The sequence below is a fragment of the Columba livia genome, chromosome 4 (genome assembly GCF_036013475.1).
Source record: "Columba livia isolate bColLiv1 breed racing homer chromosome 4, bColLiv1.pat.W.v2, whole genome shotgun sequence".
NCBI classification, from domain to species: domain Eukaryota; kingdom Metazoa; phylum Chordata; class Aves; order Columbiformes; family Columbidae; genus Columba; species Columba livia.
The window spans coordinates 13,150,310-13,175,849 of record NC_088605.1 but is presented as its reverse complement, the minus strand read 5'-3'; the positions used below and the strand labels follow the sequence as shown (position 1 = coordinate 13,175,849).

The following is a 25,540-nucleotide window of genomic DNA, read 5'->3' as shown; positions in this document are numbered from 1 at the left end:
GACCTGTGCAGGAACAGCCTCAGACAAAAGTCCTTCTCCAAAGGACAGAAGCAGATTTGGGCAGGTGCCGACCTGTCAAGTCTCATATATTGAATGTGAGATTCAGACAGACTCACTCCTCATGTTCCCTGGCAGAGGGATGCTCCTTCCAGCAAATTCGCTGGGCACTGTCTACCTGTGCCACTGGAAAGAACGGATGCTGCTTCAGTTCATTTTTCTGACCAAAACATCAAAAAATGCATTAAAATATCAGGCTCGGAAATATCAACCACTAGTCAAGATATTTCTTCAACCTGTCCAGTATGAACACGTGTGGCAGGTAATGCCCTCATTCTCTGGAAGTCAGAGTAAACACTATTATCCCTTTTTATAGGCATGGAGTTGATACACATTTCAATGGCTACTCACAGGTAATCTGCGAGACAGAAAGGAATTCTACGTGGACCTTCTGTATCTTAAAGTTAAAACTATCTTTAAGAGTATGTCAAGAGGTGAATCTTCAGACTTCAGTCCTGCTGTGCCAGGAAGATAGGAACCCTTGACACACAGAAATGTTTTGTAATTCAAAGCCAAAATCCAAACAATAGTAGCACCACTTCTGTTCTCCTCACCACAAAGAGATCTGCCGGGATGCTCCAGAATTAAGGAGCAAAAACTGAGGTCAAAGTATTTTGACAGGTCCTGGGCTTGCTCAGTGTTTGCTGCAACTGGATTAACACATAGCAACACTAAGACTGATTCTTTCTTTTTCCCATGTTAATATCAAGCAGAAAACTGATATAAAGTTCTATTAGGCCAAATGTAAAAGCAGCATATTTGAGGACTGGGCTGTATTCCTCAGTGTGTCAAACAAAACAAAACAAAACCCAAAACAAAACCCAAAACACTTTAAAATTAAAAGGGAAAGGTTTACTTGTAATAAGCTGCTTTTGTATCATGCACTTGGAAAAAGCTGTTCTTAAAGTTATCTGAAGTAGAAGGGATATTTTTACCAAGGGAGAAGTGCAGAAGTAAACTCCCAAATTTCATTATTTTGAGATCAGCAATTGGAATAATCCCCCCAGGGAAGTGGTGGGCTTCCCAACATTGAACACTTTTAAGACTGGGCTGGACAGGGCACTGGGCCATGTTGTCTAGACTGTGCTTATGCCATGAAAGTTTGGGACACACCATCCTCATGGTCCCTTCCAACCTGGAATTTTATGATTCTACGGTTATTAAACTGGCTAATCATTAAATCAGCATAATTCACCTAAATATAACAGATGCATTTAATTTCAAATATTGCAACAGTGCCCACAAAACGTCAAAAGACAACTTAAAGGAAAACAGACTACAAAACATAATTTGCTATCTACTCTGAATTAATATAAATATTATTTGTTGCTGTAAGTTTTAACTAGAAGTAATTACTTTGCTCTAAAGCATTAATTCCCAAAGGTGAGATTACACTTTTTCTATCAGCCAATTCCCATTTATACTGAAACTTCTATGAGAAAATTTATTCTCTGATTACAATGAGATCTAAGACTTAAAATCAGATATTTTTGCCTCATGTGTCACCAGCAGCAATGAGGGTTGTGGGTGTCCAAACGTTTTCTGAATTACATTTTAGGGGAAAAAAAAATGAATGGATCCTATGTCAGATCTGCATATCCCCTCTTAGCAATAATACTGCAATTTTTTAACCAACAGGCCTCAAGCATGTTAGAAACACAAGTCAGAATAAATATCTTATTATTATTCCTACTGCCTTCTAAAGATTTGTGTAACTCTTTAGGACTTAAATAAACCATTCTGAGGATAATGAATAAAAAGAAATTAATCTCTCTCACCTACAGTCATTTACACATCTACAAAGCACAAAAGTTATGACAAGTGTAGCAGACAAAATTCTAAATCCCCAGCAAAACACAGCTGCTGAGTCAGGCGACGCCTTTGTCACAAATTTTACTTCAGGGCAGCACTGCACTTTAACAGCAAAAATGGATAGTGCTCTAAATGTCTGTGGATCGTCAACACGAAAACCCCTATAAATAAAATACATGAATAACAGATATCAGAGTTAGCCTCACATTCTTGGTAAACTCTGAAAGAGGAAATTACTAAAACAGTAGATTAAAATGAACAAATATATATAGTCAGCACTAAAATGCACAAGAGGAAAATGCTGGTATGTTCCATATACTCTGATTTATCTTACCATTTGTTGATAAAAGTGAGTGAGCTGCATTTTGCTGTGGTAACCACTTGATCTTGTTTATTTTTTCTTCTATTTCCAAGCTCTTCAAATAATCAAATTCAGGTTCATGGCTCTGGAAAGTGCTGTAAACATTGTACTCCCCCTGATTGTAAGGCTCATTTTTACTCTATGGAGAATAAGAACAAGAAAAACATGTGGTTATGATGGCAATATATCTCCACTTCTTAGAAAAGGTGTATAAGCAGCGTTATAAATACAAAAATATTGAAAGGGTAATATAATTTCTCATTTAAATCATTATACTGACAGATTTCTTTCTACAAGAATGAAATTTCCAGTAAGTATTGAAGCAGCATTTAATAAAAGTCAGAATTTCTAAAGAAATGTCAATTATTCAGGAAAGCTTTTTGCAAAAGATACCGCAGATGGACTGAATTTAAAAGTGAAACAAAGGTATCATAGCAAAGCCATTGTTTTAAATGGAATGGTTCCATCAAACAGGCAAAAGCTATTAAAACAATGTAGAAGTAAAACAAAAACAACCTTCTTTTTTCTTAGCTTAGAATTTTGGGGTTTTGAGGCATTTTTGTTTGCAACAGCAAACTTTGGAGTAAAAGATCCTTACCCTCTTTCACTTCCTCTCCAGAAAGGGGACATTCTGTTTTACTGAATCTTGAGCTTATAAACAAGTTTGTTAGTTAGATCCAATTAAGGAATTAAAAATAAGACCAGGTTTTAGCATGCTATTAAGGACTACATTGGTAACTCACATACCTCAGGTTCCCTTTGGAATATAACAACCCGACCCCCCTTGTCACCAGTAGCCAGCAGTTCTCCAGTGTGGTTGAACTCAACTGTAGAAATAATATCAGCTGTGAGGGGAAAGAGAGAAAAAAGGCCAATTTTAGACTGCTACTACAACACAAAGACATTAGAAATATACCAAGCACTTCACAAAAGATGCAACAATGAGGGATTTGAAGGAGTACAGATGAATTCAACAGCAAGTCATTAATGCAAACAGGCTGCATGCCATTACAATCTGAGAGTGCTACACAATGAAACAAGTGCAAACATAACAAGGCAAATTTGCGTTTCTAGTACATCTGCAGTTTGGGAGTGGAGGAGACCTCTGGAGCTTTTTTCAGTACTGGACACAGCAACAGCCTTGGTCTCCTGCTCTTTCCCCTATCAAGAATCAGCTTCTCAGCCCTGTTGCATGTATTATTTATTCTTCACCCTTTGTGAGGGTTTTAACATAACCCCCTAGGTCTGGCTTTCTCCTGGCTTTGCCAGGAGAGCAAAAGCAAAGTCCGTGTAGCCAGTCCTGCCACAGGGGAATGAAGACAAAACCAGACCTGCTCGCTGAGCAGTGCTGGCAAGAGCACATTCAAATAATGATCTTGGGTAAATCATTTCAGCACCTTAAAAATGTGTCATCAGAAGATAAAAAGATCCCAGTCTCTTCTTTTTCTAATTTTTAACAATTCCCTTTCCCTAAGCAATTGCATCAGCTTATACAAGAGAACTCATCAAAACCTGAGGCCAGTCTGAGTACAAATCACTATATATCAGGATGAGAAGGGAGAAAGAGGCTGTGGGGGCAAAAGAACTGGTTCTTCTGTTTGTATGACAGTAAATGCTAGCATCATAATCCACAGTTAATCCTACACTATTAGCATAATTTAAATGCCTAGTGCAATAGTAAATTAAGAAGCCATCATATATAAAATCACAGACAAATGCAGGGTATTACTCAGAGATTGCATGTATGAATCCTCTATAATGATCAGCATTCACTCATCAGAAACACGGGCCAGATTTTTTAGAAGCATCAGTAGTTTGTAGCTCCCCTTTAGGCATAAAAAGCTGTGGTTTTCAAACACGTTCATCATCCATCAGTTCATACCGAGAACAATGAGGCAAGAGTGGGCTAAGCTCTTTTGAAAACCTAGACCCAAATGAGTTCGCTAAAATTCAAAAGAACTGAAATAACAAGTGGATGTACCATTTATTTGATACATTTTATGAATTGAAAACATCTGTTCCTATTTTTCTTCTAATAAACTAGCAGTTGAGTGTTAGAAAGATTCTATTGCCAGTAGTGTTCATCAGTGAGACAGCCATCCAAAAGCCAGATTCTTACTGGAAGGTTATAAACAATTCATCATCTAAACCAGAATACCCTTCATATTTTTTTTTTTCAAGAAAACTTGACCAACAAATTGTTCTCCTGTCTAAAAAAAAAAAAAAAAAAAAAAAAAAAGCAACCAACCAACGAAACTTTCATCTTTTTTTCCTCCACATACTACATACATAAAGGAAGAACAGGGAATCAAAGCATCAAAGCATGTTTGTAATTTTATTTTTTGCTGAATAAAATGCATGGATGTGTAGACTTCAAGAAAAATGGAACATAATAAGGTGCAATATTTTGGACAGGAACCCAAAGCTTCTCCAGGTGAATGGCACTTGATTGTTATGTGGACTTCCACAGACTGTATTTTATAGGTAATTATCTCAAAAGCTCTAGTCTTACTAGAGTACTTAGGAAGAGTGGTGAGACTCTGCTTATGATCGGTGATGATCTGGGGCTTGGGATGCGTTGAGTTTGACCTAAAATATTGCGTTTTTGTTTTTTAAACTAAAAATCTAATCAGGTTTTCTGGCATGTAAAGTTCATTTGTAGTGCTTCCAGTAGAAGATAAAACAACTGTCTGTAAAAGGAATGAATGGCATTTGAACCTATATGTGTGAATACACTTGCTAGTGGCCTGGAATACTTCCACAATGGCATGAAATACTCTTCTCTATGGTCACAACATTCACAAAATATTATATCACACTTTGCAGGGGACATCAGCAAATGCTTAGTGAAGTCCACAGGAGAACTTGCACAGACTTCAACAGTAATTGAACCAGGGTTAGAAGATGACAGCTCTGCATTTTATTATATTGAACTTGTCATTAAACATTGTGTGCAGTTAAGTGATCGTTGTTTAAAGAAAAGCAGCTAAAACATTAAGTATCTGTGGGCAGTGTGTAATTATGTTGTTCTGAGGCAAAACTGTCTCTTTCCCTCCCAAGGTGTTTCTTTCAGATGCATCCCTTCTTTCTATCAGAAAAACTAATTCTGAACTGTAAACTACCTATCATTTTTAAATTAACTTGTTCTGAAAAAGAGCAAATCCAATATTCCAACCTTAGAGGCTATGCTGTTTGTTGATAAAAAATTATCCTTGAATTGTAAAATCACTTTTATTGATCCTGTAAATAACAGCTGAAAACAACAGCCAAAAAAAAAAAAAAATCTCATTCAGCGTATCTGTTCAGCAGGTGAACATTAGTCATGCTGTTTTCATAAAGAGATTAGCTAGGCTGGCTCCTAAAACAGAGGAGGTAGGAACAGAATCAATCAAAGCAGCTCTTCATACCCTTCTGCAGAACATTCCCCTACATATTTTTCAGTGCTGTAGCAACATCAGCCACTATGGCCCCATCCTGAAGATTCTTCCATTGGAGAACGGCCCCCTGAGCACACAGAGCAGTTAACTACCAGATTTCACCCTCTCTGGGATGTATAAATGCTTGACAATGGAAGAGCTGATGAATTCGCATGTACAGTAAGCCCTTGGCAAGGGATGGCAGAGATGAAAGACTCCTTCCAGCCTCCTTTGCACTACACCTTCCATATCTCTGCTGGCAGTGCCAAGCTTTGCATTAATGATTAGGATTATCAGAGACAGAGATAATTTACCTATTAAGAGCAATTACGGGTAACCTCAATGCCAACGGGCAAATGTTTCCAATCAGACTTTTTCCAATCCCAACTTTCATCCAATATTAATCTTCCTACTCCATTTTTAAATTCCCCATTTTGTCTGTGCAGAAACATATTTAAACTTTGATTTAAAAGTCATGGTGTTCAACATTTTCACTCTGTTAAAAAAGGACAAGCTGGACATTCAAAACACAGAGGCTGGCTGAGTAAATCAGATCAAAAAGCTTGAAAAGATGAAAATACTCCAAAGTGGGACACACCTGATCATGTGTTCCACATCCCACCACAGCAAATTGTTCCAGCAGGTACTATGCATTGCAGACTTCACTCTCCAGACTAATCTTACATATTCACAGAAAGACATCACATTACTCTGCAGCTTAAACTGACAAAGTTTTTCCTGATCCAGTCTGAAGTATTTCATTCCCTGACTCTCAGTCACCTCTGTCCTTTTGTTCCTCATCAACTAATTCCTCAGCAGCTTCACAATTTACACTCTTTAAATGTGCTTAATGGCTATATTGTACCTTACAGCTGCTGCTTAAGCAGATATATTCAGCTTTTCTAACATCTATTTCTATCAATGTACATCTGTGCACATGAAGTTATCTCCAGCTGCTGGTACTGCGCTTCTCCCACCACCAAAGCAAAGGAACCCTGCAGCAGCCCTCCCTCAGGCTCTGTGTGGTGTGCGATGAAACAAAGTTTGGTACACATAGCACAGATTAATTCTGACTTTTATTTGGCACCATCACATACTTTTCAGTGTTCACTTTCTAGCCTCTTACAGGTTTATTTTAAGGGTTTTTATTTGCCTATTCCTATATAACACATGAGGTCCAAATACCTTTAGAATAATTAGGAAAGCCTTATCTATATAATAAATCTTTGCATCATTTTGGGGTATTCCAGCATAACTGCATGTCATTTTCTACCCAGTATGCATTCAGTGAAGTCTGAACATACTCATCTTCATACAGCCTTTTGGTAAGAAACCTCAAGCAACTTTAAGAAATGCCTAACTATAATTTCCCGTGTGTTACTTTTACTAATAATTTCTGCCTTTTTGGGCCTTCCATTCGAAGGCCCTGGTATACTTTATTTTCCTTCAGAAGCTCAAGAAAAAGCAAAGAAAATTTTGAAACCATTTCACCCAGCACAGAAATGCAGCTTCTTGGACAGCAGTAGCAAGTTTTAAGGGCAAACAACATCACACAACAGTAGAGGGAAAAGAAGATCACAGAATATAATACTCTGTTGAATTGCAGTGTAATCCTGATAGAGACTTAAAGGATTTAGAATGAGCCAGAACACTGGAATTAACATCAGTATTTTTCTAAAAAGAAAAAAATAGCTTTGAAATCCTCCCAGGCAGAACAGGACAGAACTTCTCCTGTATATCACATCCACCACAATCAGCATGGCAACTCTGCCAGCCCAAACTGACTGAATCAGCATCTAGGTCAGTTTTTTGTTATGCCTGTTCCCAGTGGCTAGCTGGCAATCTTGTAGTCTACGTTATTTCAACCAAGTTCTGACCTGGCCTAACCTTGGGTTGTGAAATCCAATAAGATCACAGCGCAATCTGGCATGGCTGCAAGCAATGTTCAGTCAGACTGATATAAAGTCCCTGAGGAGCATAATCTGGATAGAACAACAAAGCAGCTTGCAAGAAAGAGAGCTGTAAAACAAAAGGACAAACAGTAGACAAAAGAGGAGCAGTATTACAGTACCTCATGTGAAGGGAAGGCTGAAACAGCGAGCTGTGTTGTCAGAATTTAGTTTAGACTTGGACCGGAAAAAAAGAGAGTGGAAGGAAAGAAAAAAATTCTGCTACTGTTTACCTTTATTTTTAAGCTGAAGTTTCAAAGGTTTCCTGAAGCAGCTAGTAAACAAGGTATGCAAAACCTCAAAGCTATGGGGGTCAGAGGAATTCTTTTCTGAAATAACTAGTGGAGAGATCTCTGACAAGAAAAAATTCCTACTTGAAACAGCAGACTCTGTAATGTGCATTCACTTTGTTTCACAGCAGTGTTATTCACAGTCTTGCATCCAGGGATTGTATGACACCAGAAACCACCCTTCAAAATTCAAGTTAAACACAATGCAAAAATCTCACACATCACACTGTCCAGCCTGGTTGGGTCGGAAACTTAACACTAAAAGCCAACTTGCCAGGAAGCCAACTCCATTCTACTGGCAAAAAAGACAAGTTGTTGACCTACACAGAAATGACCTGATCACTTCTCCAAGTCACCAAAAGAACACAGGATACAAGCCAGTACACTGGTGGCCATATGAGGACAGATGAGAGAAAAAGAAAGTGCAAGGATGCAAGAGATGGAGAGAGCAGGAGAAAGAGCACACAAACATTTAAAAAGAGCAACAGCATGAGAAAGGGAGCAAAAGAGCATATGTGAGACAGCACATGGACACACGAGTTTGAGAAAGCATGAAAGAGCACAAGGAAATGCCACAGCAAAAGATAAGAAGTAGATGGAAATGAAGGATCTATCTGCCCCTTTGCCCCTGGACTACGCATCACCCTGGAAAATCTTTTGGTTTGTGTGGGCTGTGTTTTTTTGGTTTGGCTTTGGTTTGGGGTTTTTTGTGTGTGTGTGTGTTTGTTTGTTTTGGTTTGGGTTTTTGGTGGGGGGTTTTTTGTCTGTTTTTGTTTTGGGGTGGTTTTTTTTTTGGTGGTGGTGGTGGGTTTTTTTGGTTGGTTGGTTGGGCTTGGGGTTTGTTTTCTTCTCATTTGTTATGGCTGTAAAACCTGAGAGTGTTTCTGCTGCAAAACACTGTTTGCTCCATGTTCAGTGTATGGGCAATGCAAAACACAACAGGCAGCTGGTTTTGGCCAAAGCAAACTTTCAACATAGATGCTAATAGTGGAAGTGCTTCAGGAATCGGTGAAACAAGGTGATCAATCAATAACAGAATAAAATCCAGAGATGTGTGTCCACTACACTCCATGTAGTTGTTTTCCTAGCTGTCACCTTGGAGCCTGGCTTCATTGCTAGCAAGGACAAATACATCAAGGGCAAAATCCAAACAGCTCCATTTAGTCCTGTCAAGCAAGAACAAGGAAGTTCATTGGGCTAAATATCAACTTTCTTCCTGAGCAAAACAATCTCCTCCTGATGTGAAATCCAAAACCACAAGGTCAAATGCTCAAAAGCTCCTGAAACACTGCTTGAAACATTGAACACTTCAGCAGGGGATGGTAGTAAATAATAGTAAAGGTAGTAAAAATCTCCTAGGCTCAAATCCTCACCAGCACTGAGCAAATCTTTCCCTCTTTCCCTTTTCTCCATCTTTAACCATCCAACTTTTGGATTTTAGAAACGCTACACATATGCATTGAGCCTGGCTGATCATGAGAGGAAAGCAGCTTCCCATTCAGAACATTTGAATGCAGGTTCTGTGCTCACTCAAAGAGATAATTTACTTGAAACAGAATCTAAAAAACAAATCCAAAATTTGCACCCCCTCTGAGCACCTCTAACCACTGGTATTTACTGTTTCTAGCGTCAATCTTTAATACAGCTGTTTTTTCCTCCAATGTTTTTGTATATATTTATTTTAAGAGCTTAGAAAATGCCTACAACAGCTTTTCAACCACATGCTGATTTCTAGCTATATTTCTCAAATTAGAAAAATCAAGAAACAACACCCAACTATTGTAGCATAGTCAATGTGATTTTGTTTTTTTTGTCAACGTGACAAATATGAATCACCTGGGTTCTGTGCTCTATGCTAAAAACACTTCACGCTGAATACAAGTCACTGAGATTCAGGCTTTCATTAAGTGACTCCAAGTTTTATTCCTTATTTAAAATCTTAAAGCTCTTATTTCAGAGGTTCTGGCACCCAGAGTACAAAGCCTCCAGGAAGAGGCAAAGAGACTTGACCTTCTGCCCATTGAGGTAAATGGAAAGTTTCCCACCATTTCAGTAGCAAATAAGGTCAAGGAACATTTGTCAGATGTGGTGTAGCTGAAAATTAGGACACATTTCTCAAAACTTCGGCTTCAGTTTACACGCACTTCAGTTTCTCCAAGTTCAAGGTGACCTGCTTAGATCAGCGAGACTGCAAAGTTTCAGTCGTTAGTTCTGCAGAATACTTAATTAACGTTACTATTATCCTTACCAAAGTCACTAAGTGCTTGTGCCTTCATAATATGAAATACTCAGTGAGTGGACTGCTAAAAATCTTGCTATGCTTCCTTTCAGTACCTATTTAGGGGCTCCCCAATAGCGGTACTGCATCACCTGCAGAAACTGAGCAGCCTCTGGGTGCTGCGGCACCGCCAGTCCCTGTGTACTCACAGGGAACGGGGGGGACTCTGCTTCTGGCAGGTACCTCTGCCGCCAGCAATGGGGCAGCACCGACCCTCCATCCTATTCAACCTAATCAAACTGGAAAACTCAGCCTCTCACCTTTGGTAATCCTTTGGCAACACTGCTCTTACAAGCAACACTTGAAACTAAGGAAACACTGCAGATCATTCTCTGTTTTAGCATAAATATATGCACAGAAAGCTTCTAAATTGCACAGTCACAAAAAGCTTCTTCACAGCTGACCCTGTGTAACACATGCTAGCAACTTATTCTCCTTATTTCTCTGGGGGAAAAAAAATGCGCAGGCAGAGGTTGGTGTCTTTTATTCTGGGTTTACTGTCCGATGAGGCAGTCATCTAAGCCAAGGATTCAGTAACAGGCTTAAAGCATTCCACTTCATAGACATCAGCACAATTAGGAATCGTGCCAGTCCACTCCTCTCACCAACCAACACTGAAGGGCAAAAAGGAAAAAAATCACCATGGGCATCACATTATGTATTTACAATTTCCAGAGCAGGGTTTAAACTGGTGCTCGCAGAAGGAATCCTGCCTGAGCTGGGAGCCCCTGCTCAGCTCCATGGTACTTCCCACCGAGGAGCTGCACAGCCTGGCTGCCAGCAAAAAACAGATTAGAAATAGTGCTGCCAAGTGTTAAAAATGCTAGGCAACCGGGTTTTATTGAGAGCATAGAAAGACTCTGAACCTCACCCCTCATTTTGGAGCAAATAAATACCAAAAATGGAAAGTGTACAAATTATTAAAATACACTCATTTTACTTTCACTGTCAGAATTGGTTGTGCTTTTGGAGAATAATTGCAATGATTTACAACGAGCAAACATCAAGATTTGCTAAAACATTATGATAAAACAAGGACAAAAGACCCCACCCATATTTAGAATTTTAAAAGAAAGAATCATTGTTTTCAAAAAAAATAAGAGAGTAAAGAAAAGTCATCCAAAATTTAAAATCAATCCTGAATAAACAGCTTCAATATGTATGTTATTTCCCAGGTATTACATACAAACTTGAACGGAATTTCACTGCCAGCTGGTTCTGAGATTCTTTCCCCCCACCCCCTTAACTGAGCAATTAAACTCCAGGAGCAAAGCTCTCAGTAATTTTGTCACAGCAGTTCTCATGTTCAAAGTGCTTTCCTGGCATTAAACCCCCCGGCCACCCAAGGAAGTCAGTAAGGAAATGTTAGCACTCCCATTTTGCACAAAAGGAAAAATGAAAAAGATCCTCCAGAGTTTTTATCCAAGATCAGAGAAGCAGTTTTGATTATACTCATACTAAGGGACAGATAATCCAGGCTGTGGCTCAGCAAAACATTTCTATTTAATAAAGCTTTTAATCACTTGTCTAGAGACTTAAATGTTCCTGCATTCAGTCCAAATGAGTATGCATGTTGTTAAATGAATATACTGATAGAGCCCTAACAAACAAAGCCTCACTAGATCACAAGCCAAGGAAAAAAAAAAGCCCCACTGAGCGAGCTTTTGGGTGAAGCAGGGGAGATATAATCTTAAGAATCATGAAGGGCTGGAGCTGGGAGCTGGACTAGAGCCAGAGTCTGTAAGTGCAGAGTGATGACAAGGAAAGCAGAGACACACCAGCCATTTTGGCACTAGTAAATGAAAGAGAGCTTCAGGACGTTCTTGGGCTTTGCAGAGCTATGGCTTATACTGGTTTATTGTTGAGAGTGGACCTTGACAAGTTTTTGGCTGTGATAAATAGCTCTCCCTCAAACACCACTTCACCGCGGCTCAGGGCTTAGCACAAGCCGGGGACACTTCTCAACAGGTCGCACACACACAGCCATGACATTCTGGAAACAATGGAATGTCACCCTCAGAGGCACCAGCCCCTCCATGCCTCCTGGTCACAGCACTACCAAACATCCAGTTCACTCAGGCAGTTGCATTAATACTTAGCGACTGCAACTCATAGGAACCCATGCTGCACACAGACCAACACTCTGCTATGCCAAATTACAGCAGGGTTTTCTGCTACAGTGGGCAGAGGCTGGGACTTCCCAAGGAACAAGGGGCTCTGGAGCCTCTAGAACCAGCACAGGGAAAACAAACCACATTTGCTTCTCTCAGTCTTAATGTATGAGGGTAGATGGCAGTATTTAAATCTACTGAGGGGACACTTTGACTACAGGATCCAAATAAACTACATCCAAATACCATAAACAACATACAGCTCTAACTTGTACATCACTGGGCATCTCCTCTGTGACTCCCAGCAGCGGGCCAACAAGCAAAGGTCACACACAGGGCTTTCTGGCTGTCACGGGAGCTCCATGCCAAGCCCTGTAGATACTCATCTAACATTAGCATCTGTTTGCTTGGCAGGCTCCAAAGGCAATTCAGCTGACAACTCTGAATTTGCCTCTGGGTCTGTCACAAGATAATATAACTGTGGGACTTCTGGGAGTCTTCTGCCAGATCTTCTTTGATGAAAATCACACACATCATAATATATAAGATCCATTCTAAGCATCCTTTGAAATCAATGTGTGTGATCTTTCAGAATTATCCAGGTAGTGTGGCTGGCTTAAGTGTGTAAACTAAAGCCAAGTTTGAAGATCATGCAGTTAGTTGTTCTTGCTTGCAGCAAGATCTCTTCAGTCCATATAATGACCCCAAGACCAGAAAAATCAGAATTTTTGGTGTTAACATGGGTTGCTGCTACTAATAGAACACCAAATGCTGCTCATAAGCTGGTTTAAAAATGACCTGTTCTGTATCAACTTCACTATCGACCCTACTGTTTTAAAGTTTGATGAGTGTGGAAATTATAAACATTTTAAAGTGGCTTAAACAATTTTACATTGCTCTGAAAGTTCATCTCATAAAATTCAGTTCACAAAAGGCCAAAGTCTACTTTTACATATATATATATACAGCGAAATAAATGTGAGGAAAGATGGGATTACTCATGTGCTTAAAATGAAGAGCATGCTAAATCCCCTATTATGTCAGGAACTAGAGGAACTCCTGGCCCTGTAAGATTGAATTCAAGATAGCTGGAGTGTGCAAAACCCAATAATAAATTTGCCCTCAAGTTTAAAAGCATCGTATTTCTATAATTACTCATTAAAAAAATTACTTAAAGAACAGAAGACATTAAAAATCAATGCACCTTTCCCCAGTCTGTGTCTGTTAAAGAAACTTCAAACACTGTTAAGAGCCTCAGGAAATAAACATTCCTGTTTTGGAATATTCCCAAAGGACATTAATTACATAACAGGACTGGATCAGCATATATTACAAATGCTGTGGACAGTGTCTAAAGCAGCAGTTTGCTGGTCAGGCAATTTCAGGTATTTTTCCTTCTCTGAGGAATGCAGCAGCACACAGGTAACCCATTAATTACATAGATCAGCCCTGATATTTATTTTCAATCTAATAATATAATATTACAAGTGGAAACTCAGACCATTCACACTGAGTTCACAACTGGAGAACATGGACTTCAAAGCTCCATGCCTATCATGTTTTAACACCGAGCGCAATCACTCATTCTTCATCAAAAGGTTAAATGCAAAATATAGCTTCTGCCAGCATACCGCTAAAGCTGAGAAGTTAAAATAAATTGTCTGGAAAAACAAACATCAGTAGGTCAGATTTCTGTCTCCTCTACAAAGATAGACCTAGAGGAATTTTCTTCAGAGCCTGCCCAGATCAGGAGGGCTTCAAAGCATATGGTGATGGCTCATGAATCCACAGGCACTTTCCCCAAGGCCATGCCTCCCAGAGCCATATAGTTTGAGAGCTGCTAATTTGCAGCCCACACAGATAACATTTAGACATCTAAGCCCTTGAAAGAAGTGCAGGGCTTCCAACCTCCTCCCAATACCCTCGAAGCCCGCCTTACAATCACAGTGGTTGTTAAAACACAGTCCACAGTAATTATTGCCCTGCGGCCTTTGCTGCAATACAGCAGTTCTGAGGCATGAGGCCAACTCAAGTCTATTTTAATCCCACTATAATTATAAATGATGGATATGTAGTTGAGATGCCTCTGAATTTTTTGTTTGCATGAGGGTGTTATTTATGCTCAGCAGAAGAGCAGCGCAGAGGAATAGCTGAGCTGGTACTGGCTGAAATGGCATCAGAGTCCACACAACAGGGTTAGAACAACACCGTGGCCAAGACATCGCTGCTGTCAGGACACGCTGCCATGTTCAGAGCTAACTACACAACATACCTTTTCACCATCCTCCATTAAGCAATGTTGACATCTCCATTAAACCCAGAATGAAGAGAAAAGGTGTTGACAGGTTTCTCTGAGGCAAAGCAGTAGAGAAACACACTGGTTAGTTGTTCAAAGGACCGTGATAAGGCGAAAGTTTTACCCAAGTCAGAATTGCAGAGTAGATGCTGGAAAATTTGCCAAAGGCTGGTTGAGCGGAGAGGGACATTGTGTTCTGCAGGCCTGGCACCAGCTTGCTGTTGCCACCCGACCTCAAACTGCCATGAAAGGGACACATGCAGGCCCATTTCTTAACCCTGAAACAAACTGGCTCACTACAACATTTTCATTTCATGTTGTTATCCCTAAGTGTCACAATACTTATCAGGAAAGTAGCACATAAATTCTTTTTACTTCAGCAAGTAACATGTCACTGCACTTGGCTTGGAACATAAGCTCAGATATTATTATACATGCTGGTTTTAGTTTAATAGCCTTGTATGAACTTGCACAATTAGCAGCTAATTCATGTGAGAAAGAGGTTTGCTTCTACACGCACTCCACACTAACCAGAGGGCCTAGTGTGAAACAATATCATATTAAATATATTGTAAGTACCAAGTATATATCCCTCTGAAACCAGTAAGGAGTTCTATAATTATTTACACTACAGGCTTTCTCCAGATAACAACTGTTGAGTATTGTTTTCTTCCCAAACAAAGAAATTTTGTAGAAATAAAATTATTTCCTCAGGATGCTATAATTCAGAGAGGATCAGATCAGCCTTCTAAATATTAGTCTTGTGCCTTAGAATATATGTCAGCTCAAGAAATTATTGTCTGCTAGCTGTTTACATAGGTGTTCTTGAAGCTCCTCAATTTCCAAGCAAAATGTGGAATTTTACATTATTAGACTATCATTCAATTGGAATCAACATGAAATTGAGTAAGCAATGCACCATAACAGATTTTGGATGTGCTATCTGAATATTCAGATAAGGTGTTTACCACACTTAAGGGAGAAATACAAATTTCTTATTCAAAAAGCAAAAGTCATCACAAGTCCCGCCTCAGAGTCTTATCACAAAGAGAGGTAGCTCTTAGTTCAGTCTTGCATGCTTAGAATGGATGCCTGAAGAAAGCAGCCAGGGACTGCAAATTCTTTACCTCTATATTTCTCTTCTAAAGTGCTATAAACTCCCAGATTGTTTAGGGCAAAAAGAGCCTGCAGAAAGACATGAGGAAATACAGGGACATGGCTTTAGGCTAAACTAACCTACTAGAGGGAGGTAGTACATTTTGGAGGCACAATCCAGCCTCCATCAGGAACCTCAGGATTTGCCCTGTACCTGAGTACACTGACACATGGAAGCTTAAACAGGCAGCAAAACTTATTTTCCCAGTGAATTTGCACAGATTTTTGAGCTCATTTCAACAGAGAAAATTCTTTTATCTGCCCATTTCCATCCTACTGTTGATTGTTCCAAGAATAACCCGGAAAACTGTCTGCCATAAATATCCAACTATCAAGCAGTCACTAAAAGAGTTCTTTTTTTTCAGAAATTATACAAATGAGAATCATTATCATACAGGCCCTATTATGAGGAAATAAATTTATTGCTGTATTAATGTTTCTCCTGATGATGTGAGATGGAGAGTTTTTCAGAAGATGTAAGAGTAGTACTTGGCCAGTTGCAGGTACAAGCATACTGAAAGCTTCAGAAAGACAACATCAAATCATATAAAAAATGATATTTTTGATAAAGGAAAGCGAGACACTATGAAGCACCCAGAAAAATGTCATTCTTGTCATCTGTTTTTTGATTAACTGACAAGATTTACTAGCCAGCTGGTAAAATAATGAAGGGAAGAGGCCAGTAAAACTACACAAAGCTAAGAGAAACTGCCTTGTACTAATTAGAAACAATGTGCAGTCTGATAACACTTTATAGACTTCAATTACCATACTCGGCAGGAAGGAGCTTTCAAACATCTGTATGATGATTTTGCTCCACTGGGATGTCATTTACAGTGCAAAGTATTAAAAACACGGCCAAAAAATCAATTATAATCTTTGTAAATGAGCATATTCTTGATCTAAGGGATTTTAACTTGTGTGTGGAAATTGGCTTTAGAAGGAGAGACAGAAACTGATTTGACAATGAAATGGGCAGCAACTCCCCCATATCAGATTTGCACAAAATTAAACTTAAGGATCATTAAAATAGTAATTTGTATATGAAGTGCAAGAACAAAAGAATACTATTACAAGTCAAGCCTAAGAAAGCAATGACTTACCACATGTGAGGTTCAAGCAGAGGCTTGCTTTATTTAAATTTTTAGATAAATATCCAGAAATACTGTCTATTGATAGTAAAAATATGTATACACTGGGCAGGAACACAAAATCAGATCTTTTATTGTTCTAAACAATTATTTTCATATTTACATAGAAAAACACAAACATGCAAAAGTAATATGGATAGTAGGAAGCAACCAATAGCCAATGAGAATGTTATTTCAGCTGGTCGCTATTTAACACATTAATGCAGAGAATTAAGGATTTTACCCTGTAATCAAAGGAAACCAAAATAATGTGGAAAAAACTAATTTACTGAAGAAAAATCTAAAATATACCATTGTAAAATGAAAAAAAAAAAAGGTGGTTTGAATGGATTAAAGGTTTTCTTTTACCGATTTTCAGACATATCTGGTATCTCAGAGAATATGCTTAGAATGTATGCAAAAGCAATGCTGAGTTTTCTGCAAGAGCAAATAGAAACAGCATTGATCAGCTGCAGCAAATGGCTAGAAAATTTGTCAGTCATCCCATCAGAATCCTTAATCACAGTATAAAATCTAGCAGTATTAACCTGATTCTGCAGAGCACTGATAGGACCACGCACCAAAAGCATTTTGCCCAGACAGTAAGATGAACAAAACTTTTTCTTCCAAAAGGCAAAATTTATTTGCCTTTGCAAGGGTAGATTGATGGCCTACCAATATACTGCTATAACTTAAGAATATTTTAAAGCATGAACTCATGTAGAGTGCAGACGCTTGCTGAGCAATGCCAAAAGCATGGTATTCCTCTGCTCTAAAGGTTGTCTCCTAGTAATTATGGAGGTACTAACCCAAGGTGTTGGGTTTGACCTTTAAAGCCCTAAGTAATCTGGAAATCTAACTGAGAGACCAGGCTTTCTGTGCACTTTCCTCCCTCTTTCTTCTCTCCTTTTGCTTTTATAGTGATGATTAGAGAAGAGCTGTCAGTCCCCCTCTGACATTCTGTCATTCGGACAACAGGACCTGGACCTATTAAACTCTCATTCAAACTTCACAGCTCATTTCTCCTGGTGTGTACCTGCGAAGAAAACTAAGAGGATATCCTGGAAGAGTTGTTTCATGAAGCTACCGCTCAGTTTTGCAGTAGGCTCCTATGCAGATGAGTAATTTTTAAATTACAGGGGGATTTTTATGGTCAAGAAAAGGAAGGTAGTCCAGAACATGGGGTGAGATCCCAAGCAGCTGTGTATAACCAAAGATGGAGGGTGCTTTCACAATCCCTGCCCTCTGCATTGCCATGGAACATCATGGCTGTCACTGGCGTTCTGGAAAACAGAACTGCACAACCTATTTAATATCATGTACTCCATAGCATTAAAATAAAGTCTGAATTTCACATGAAAATTCAAGACAACTCGGTTGATGCAGGGTGTCTGCAGCAGAATTTCAGCAGCACAGCAGTCTCCAAAGCTATTTTGAGCAGCAACCATTACTTAAGTAGAATCAGCGAGTGGCCCCATTCCCTATTGTTGGGAATAACAAAGCTGGAACACCTCTAACAGGCTACCTAGGGATTACCTCAGCTAAATGCAGCTTTGTTATCAAAAAATAAAAGGATTTTTTTTCAGCCTGACAGCACCATAAAAACTCTTGTTCACACTGAATGACACATGAACAGAGACTGGCGTTCATAATTTTCTGCCGGTTAAAGATTCATTCTTGCTCCCATTGAACTAAGTGAGGCAAAGCTGTCATTGATCTCAATCAGATTGTCACTAGACCTTAAAGACACTAACCATCAGCCCTTATTAATATGGAATTATCAGTGGAAAACATATTGACTTGTTGATCTAAATTCTTTATCTTCATTCATCAAAACACTTATTTCAAATGAACAAAGACAGAAAACTGAACCCAGACCAAAGGTCATGTTGAAGTTACAAATTGCAATGGCTGCTGATACACATTACCAGCAGCAGCAGCATAATGTGTATTGCACCCAGCCAAACCAAAGGACGTAATATTAAATGGGAAACACACAGCACATCCCCCCTCAGCTTCCCACCAGTTCATGTTTTGCCTCAATCAGAAACATCCTCCACCTTTTCACATAAAATATGAAAAATCCATAAAAATAATTTCATATGACTGGCTACCTATTTGACAAAAGCCTTTAAAAACAAAAGCCAAAATCAACTTGTGACTATAAATGCTACAGCTCTTGTAAAAAGCTCTTAAGCTCCATTAGTATTATTTCTAACTTCAGAGAAATAATTAATGTACTATAAAGGAGAAAAAGAGTGGTAAAAATTCTGAATTTAATTATATGAATGGTATTCTATATACACTTAATTGCAGAGCAGTAACACAACCACTTTCATTACTCTTTATAGCTTCAGATGCCCATTAGCACAATCCCCAAGGTTCCTTATGAATAATTAGATTAGGAAAGGGGGACTCTCTGATGAAACGCAATAGGATGTGATGCTTATGAAACAGCACATCTTGAATCCAGATGCTGACATGACAACATAATGAAGAGCTAATTTGCACATCCAAATTAATACCATCATGATGATAATATAAAAGAAATATACACATATAAAATGAGCTAGAGAAAATAATGTCAAAAGAATTGAGATACTTATATTACAAAAATACATCTTTTTGACATTTTAACCCAGTTGGAATGGTGTAAATAGACTCATGTTCATATTCATGAGCATCGAGCAACATAAGCAGACTTACTAGAATTTAATCCACTAGTTGGCAACACATGGGCGAGCTGTTTAATAAATAGTTATACCCATCAAACATGTGCAGCACTCACATAAACAGGTGAATAAATTTCATTACATTTTATTAAACATCTGTTTCCGTTTCATACACTGAATCTTTTTGTATTGTTTGGAGCTTCTTAGGTATAGACCATCAACAAAACCAGCAGTGATGTATTTTTTTAAGGGCCAAAAAAGACAAAAACAAATGGGGTTTAACGATATTTTAAAGAGAGTCAGATATTTCTGCAGCTGTCAAGAGCCATTGGTCTGCATATTTAGGTATCTGAATAGTTAAGAAATTTCTCCCTCAAATCCCCTTCACAGAAAATAATGGGATCTGCACAGAAGGGGAAATAGTTGTCTTCCACTTCTGTGGTTCTCCTTCGTGTAAACATTATAACACAAATATACGTGTTATAAAGCCAGACTCTACCATTTGCTACTCAGACACAAATGTCAAAGTTGTCTGCTCCTCTCTCCACATGTCACAGCATATAATCTACATGTATCCTGTTTGCCCTATGCATTTGAGAATATGTTCTGCCAATGCAGAGCACATTAGTCTAAATTATTTTAAACTTAAAAAAAAAAAAACCCACAAACAAAATTTGCATCAAGCTAATGGGAATCCTTTAGAATAATTAAACATTATTACACATAAATTCACAAGAAATTACAATACTGCTAAAAGGATATGGCAGAAACAGAAGGACAAAAGTGAATAGATGGAACACAAGCAAGAGGCTTAATACTAGAGGCATAACATTTAAGACGTGATAAAGCATCAATTTGTGCAAATGTACTCATTTGCCATTTTCTTATGATACAAGAGCAAGAAAAATCTCATTAAAAGCGAAAACCATCACACTTGAAGTTAATAATAACAATGCTCTATACTAAGTATTTAGGAATTTACTCCAAAATATCACTGAGACTACGATATCAATAGGATTCAAGTGAGATGTAGGCAGTTATGCACTCATCCACAATGAGCACTTATTATGACAAAAGTTCACTAACTGGGACAGAAAGAGCTAACTAAATAGGCAACCACCATCTCAAAACAATTGCATATCTTCACAACAATAATCTCAACATTGTGGAAAATAAAACATTTTTCTGGATAAATGATACGCAGAGGTAAGTGGGATGCTATCGTGAAGAACAGCAAACCTTTCCACTTTGGGTAGTTACAACGAAGCATGTGTTATTCTTGTACATAATATTACACCTATTACATTAACAACAAGAATTATAGGGTGCTTCATTATTCATTCTAACAAAACACTTCCTTTTAGAAGAAGTTTAAACTGCCAGCTTCTTCATTGCCACATGCCAACAGTCTTTGCTTACTGAGATTGATCCAACACTGTTTAAATCACTAGGACTTCAAGGGAAACAAAATCAGGACCAAAGTCTGCGAGTAGAATACGTTAACAAAACCAAAAATCAAATAACCAGCAAGACACACAGGCAACACGCAGTGAGGAAACATATGTGAGGCATAAGTGAAAGCTTTTATTGGTATATGAAAGCATTTTCATGAGCTTTTGCACTGTAACCCTCAAGCTTCCTGTACTTATCTGCCTTTTTTTGTCACCTCTTGCTGTGCACTGTCAAAGTTACAAGATTCTGGTGGCATGTTCATTTTAATCACCTATAAGGCATCATACACTCTTGTGACACTGAAGTGAATAAATAACACAAGGCCTTTTATTTTGAGAAGACACAACTAACTGCTCGTAGTCATGATGTATGTTGCACTGACCCAAGTAAAAGACAGCCTCAATTCAAGGTAGCCTTCACTTCAAAGGCCAAATATTAAATATATATATATATATATATATATATAAAGCTCCTATGCATCATCCTAAAGCTAATAGTCAATAGTCTCCCAATGCATAAATTCACAAAACACCATGCCTAAAACAAGCCGTTATGCTATTTTTTTCTCCTCTCAGTCTGCCTGCCACCCAGCCCGTGCTGTGCAGCAGCACCAAGACCCACTTGTGGACTTAACAGGGTGCAAATAGATGACATTTTAGTTCCCTTGTTCCCTCATCTGCTTTCCTCTAATTCTTCGTTATATGCTCAAAGGTTGGAAGTTCTGCCCCAAAACATGCTACTTCTACAACACTGTCACGTGATTTAAGATAGTTTTGGCAGATAATGGTTTCTGAAATTACCTCAGGTGAAGTCTGTGCAATAATTTATATACTGTCAAGATCTAACTTAAATCCATGTATAATTTCATACATGTTTTATTGCTATGGTCTTACATGAAATGCATTGAGCAACAGTAGAACTCACTGAAATCAGGAAATATACACAATCTATCAAAAACCTAAAGAACACAGACACTGACTTAAGGACATCATCTCAAAACAAAACACTGTAATCCCTGGCATGAGAAAATTTTGGCAGTCAGTTTCTGTGAAATATTTTCATATTACTTTATTAGATACCAAAAAATACAATAGGTAGTAAAGGGTAAAACGGTACCGGAGCAGGCTCTAAGCTTTTCAGTATTTTCAGACTGCAGACAGAGGACTGATGGCAGAAGATCATGACCACTCTGGCACCTGCCATTGTTTGGCAGAGCTGGGACACCACATGCCATGGACATAACATGTACTCTCTTAATATAGTAGTTCTGAACACAAACCTTTTAAATTTAAATATATTAAGAGGACAATGAAAGGTTGGTTTTACTGCTACCTCTGTTACATCCCAGCTGTATTCTCTTCTTACATCAGTCTAGCAACTTAACACAAAAACAGTTATGCAGGGGTTTTTTTAATATAAAGAAATAACATACAGATAAGATTTGCAATAAAGCTCATCATTGATTCCTAATCTCTTTATCACTCCCATTAATATTGCTATTCTGTCTACAGACCTGTGCATTCAAGTGCTTCCTCATCCTTTAATTTCTCTCACCTGAATAGGCGCATAGGACAAGGGTAATATTAAGTATGTTCACGTGAATTTCCAGGATTTTTATGTATGCTTCTGGTCTCTGACTTGCAGAGATCATAACTGGGGCTTTAAGAGTCCTTCTCTGAAAATCAACTAAATACATAATACAAAAGCAATGCAAATTTGCCTGGACTGGTGATAACACTTCAGCCTATTTAAGTGCATTCATACTTGGTAGCAGAAGTTGTTATTAAAAGAAACTCTTGGGAATCTATACAGTTACATTTTCACTGAAGCCACCGTATCTTCACGGTCACCTAGATTTTATAGTTGCCTGAACACCATGTACATTAAAGAGAGATATGTCTTAAAGACTGCACCTTTAGGTTGTCATAATATCCTGCCCTGAAATAAAAATGAATGAATTAACTTTTTAAATAAAAAAACAAACCAAACAAAAATGAACTACGAGCAGTGGGAAAAGATAATTATTGTTTCCCATCTGTTTAAAGCAAAAAAAAAAAAAAAAAGTGTGCAAGGGCCATTTCACAAGTCTTCAGCTGGATCTGGAATTTGAGGGGAAAAAAAAAGTGTCAGCTGATGAATTACAAGCTTAATTACATCTGGGATAAGACATTTTAGAACCCAAAGGGAAAATGATTTGCTGAATGTCAGTATGCTCAGATGCCCACCAGCGAGCAGTCCCTCCTCCATTGCAGGGTTTCAGTGAAGACAACATACATGTCAACCACAGTAGAAGAAACACAAACTAATGAAACTGTGTGTAAGCTGTAATTACACTGTCTCAGTGAATGGCACTTGGGGTATTGTGAACAGATTGTACGTGTTAATTCACACAGGGCTTAATGAAGCATTCCCTGTTCTACAAACTTCACCTCTTGATTTAATTAACCTTCATACCTATACATGCACTACCTACCAATCATAAATGTTAGGAAACCCTTAAATAAACTACAACCCTTGTGAGGTACATTAGAAAAGCAACAGGGGTTCAGTTTTTGTTCAGTTTGGCAGCTCGAAAGGGAACCACAAGCAAATTATAAGGTTCTTAGATGATAAAAACTCACTTGGCGAATTTGGCCCTAAATCAGCTTTCCCAAACTTAACATCTAGTCCCTTAAAATGAAATTGTAACAAAGCAGAAACAATTCACTCACAACAAAATTTCTAAAATTTTACTGGAAGAGAAACAAACATTGAAATAATCTGTGAGGTTCTACCTTACATAAAGAAGAGTGTTAGGTCATAAAATGTTTCCTTTTGCAGAACAAAATAAAGGGCTAACTGACACCTGGCTTGCAGGCACAGCTTTGCACAATACAAATATATAAATACATAAAACTATATCATTTTCACCAACTCTTAGAAATGTTAAGGACACTCGTTATTGTCTCAAATGTACAAAACGTCATTTTGGAGACCACAGCGGTGAATGTTCTGCGAGTTCAGCACCGAGCAGGCTGTTCACACCCACCCTGCCAGCCTCCCGTTAGTCTGCATCATCCTGTCACCCAGCACCACAGGGGCTGCACCTTCCAGTCCTGCAGTTTTGATCAGATTTGGAGCCTGGATTACAGGAATTCTCTGCTCTAGTCATTTATGGTAAAACACTGTGGCACTACAAACGGTATTTCCCTGATGACTTCAAAGAGTGAAACATGCACAAAACAACAACTTATTTTGTATTTTCTTCCCGTGTGAGTATAAATCCCTGCTCAGACGCCAGCGCTCAAGGACAGCTATTTCAAAGAGCAAAAGGAGGCTCTGTCTGCTCTCTTCTTCTGGTGGGAACAAACTGAAGAGGCAGGGAAAAGCAAAGCCTCATTTCACAGTTTTCTGCTAATAAAGGATACCAGGAACTGCTGCCCCCGTACTTTGATGAAACAAAGAACAAGAATTGCACCTCAGAAAGGCTCCTCAAGGACACAGGAGCTACCAGGGCTGCTCCTGGCAGGAAGGACTCAGCAGAATTTACTTCAGGGAAGGTTTAATAGCTGTGGAAACGACAAGCAAAACTGACACGCTTTCTCTGCTTCCTTTCCCCCACGATTAAAGTTTACATAACGTACTTAATATTTTACTTCATTAAAAGTACTGCTTAATACACAAATTAGGAAAACACTCGGTACTGATTTAGAGGATAAAGGCTGCATTGGAGAAATATTAGTAAATTCTTCACAACACCAAAAAGCAAGTGAAATCTGCAGAGATAATTTATGTGAATCTCCAATGCCATTTTAATAGAGTCTCCCACAAAAAACTAATCTGCAAAAGTGAGCAAGCATGACGCAGAGGAGGAGAACCAGTGGACTGGATAGAAGTTGGCTGAGGGATAAATGGGAAAGTTTGCCAGCCACAGAAAATGAGGACTCCGTTTGCATTTTAAAATTGAATCATCTGGTTTTTCATTCGGTGCTGAAGACTTACATTACAGGCAAAAAGAAGTAGAAAGACCTCCCTACAGGCCTATGAAGCAACACGGATTGTCACCTTAAAAAGAACAAAAACAAAACCACCTACAATAAAGCAGGAAAAAAAAAAAATCTACAAAAAGCAGCAACATTTATGGTTCCATTTTGTCACTCCAGAAGAGAGATTTCAAGGAGGGGGCAGAAACCTGTGTAATAGAGGCCATAAAGCAGGATTTTAAATTAACTGAGAATTCAGCCAACCTTGACGACTTAAACAGAAGGTACCAAATCTGTCCTTTTCCTTCACTGGAGCTATGCCGTTCAGTTCACATGAGAATATCGACCAATGTCAATGTCATTTTGGCATAAAGGATAATAATAATTGTATTTATGATATATCCCTCCAAGGCAGCATGCAAGATCGCTCAAGCAAGTTGAAATACACCATAATACATGAAAATATTTAATATGTGTTAAACCTATACTTACTATTTTTCACTCCAGTAGAAAATTTGCAGGCAGTGTAAAGCAATATACATTTTGTCTTACAGTACTTTATTGATGCAACAAATGAACAAGAATGTTAACATAAGGAG

General features: G+C 38.5%; 1 protein-coding gene across 15 annotated transcripts in view; it reads right to left on the bottom strand.

Annotated features, from left to right (window-relative positions):
* Positions 1-25,540, bottom strand: part of PPP2R2C (protein phosphatase 2 regulatory subunit Bgamma) — a 205,069-nt gene that overhangs the window by 55,663 nt on the left and 123,866 nt on the right. For all 15 annotated transcript variants that reach the window (XM_065060500.1, XM_065060496.1, XM_065060503.1 and 12 more), the window contains 2 exons: positions 2,978-3,075; positions 2,204-2,369 (listed from right to left, as the gene is read on the bottom strand). In XM_065060500.1, coding sequence (XP_064916572.1) covers positions 2,204-2,369; positions 2,978-3,075 — 264 coding nt within the window. The remainder of the gene's footprint in view (positions 1-2,203; positions 2,370-2,977; positions 3,076-25,540) is intronic.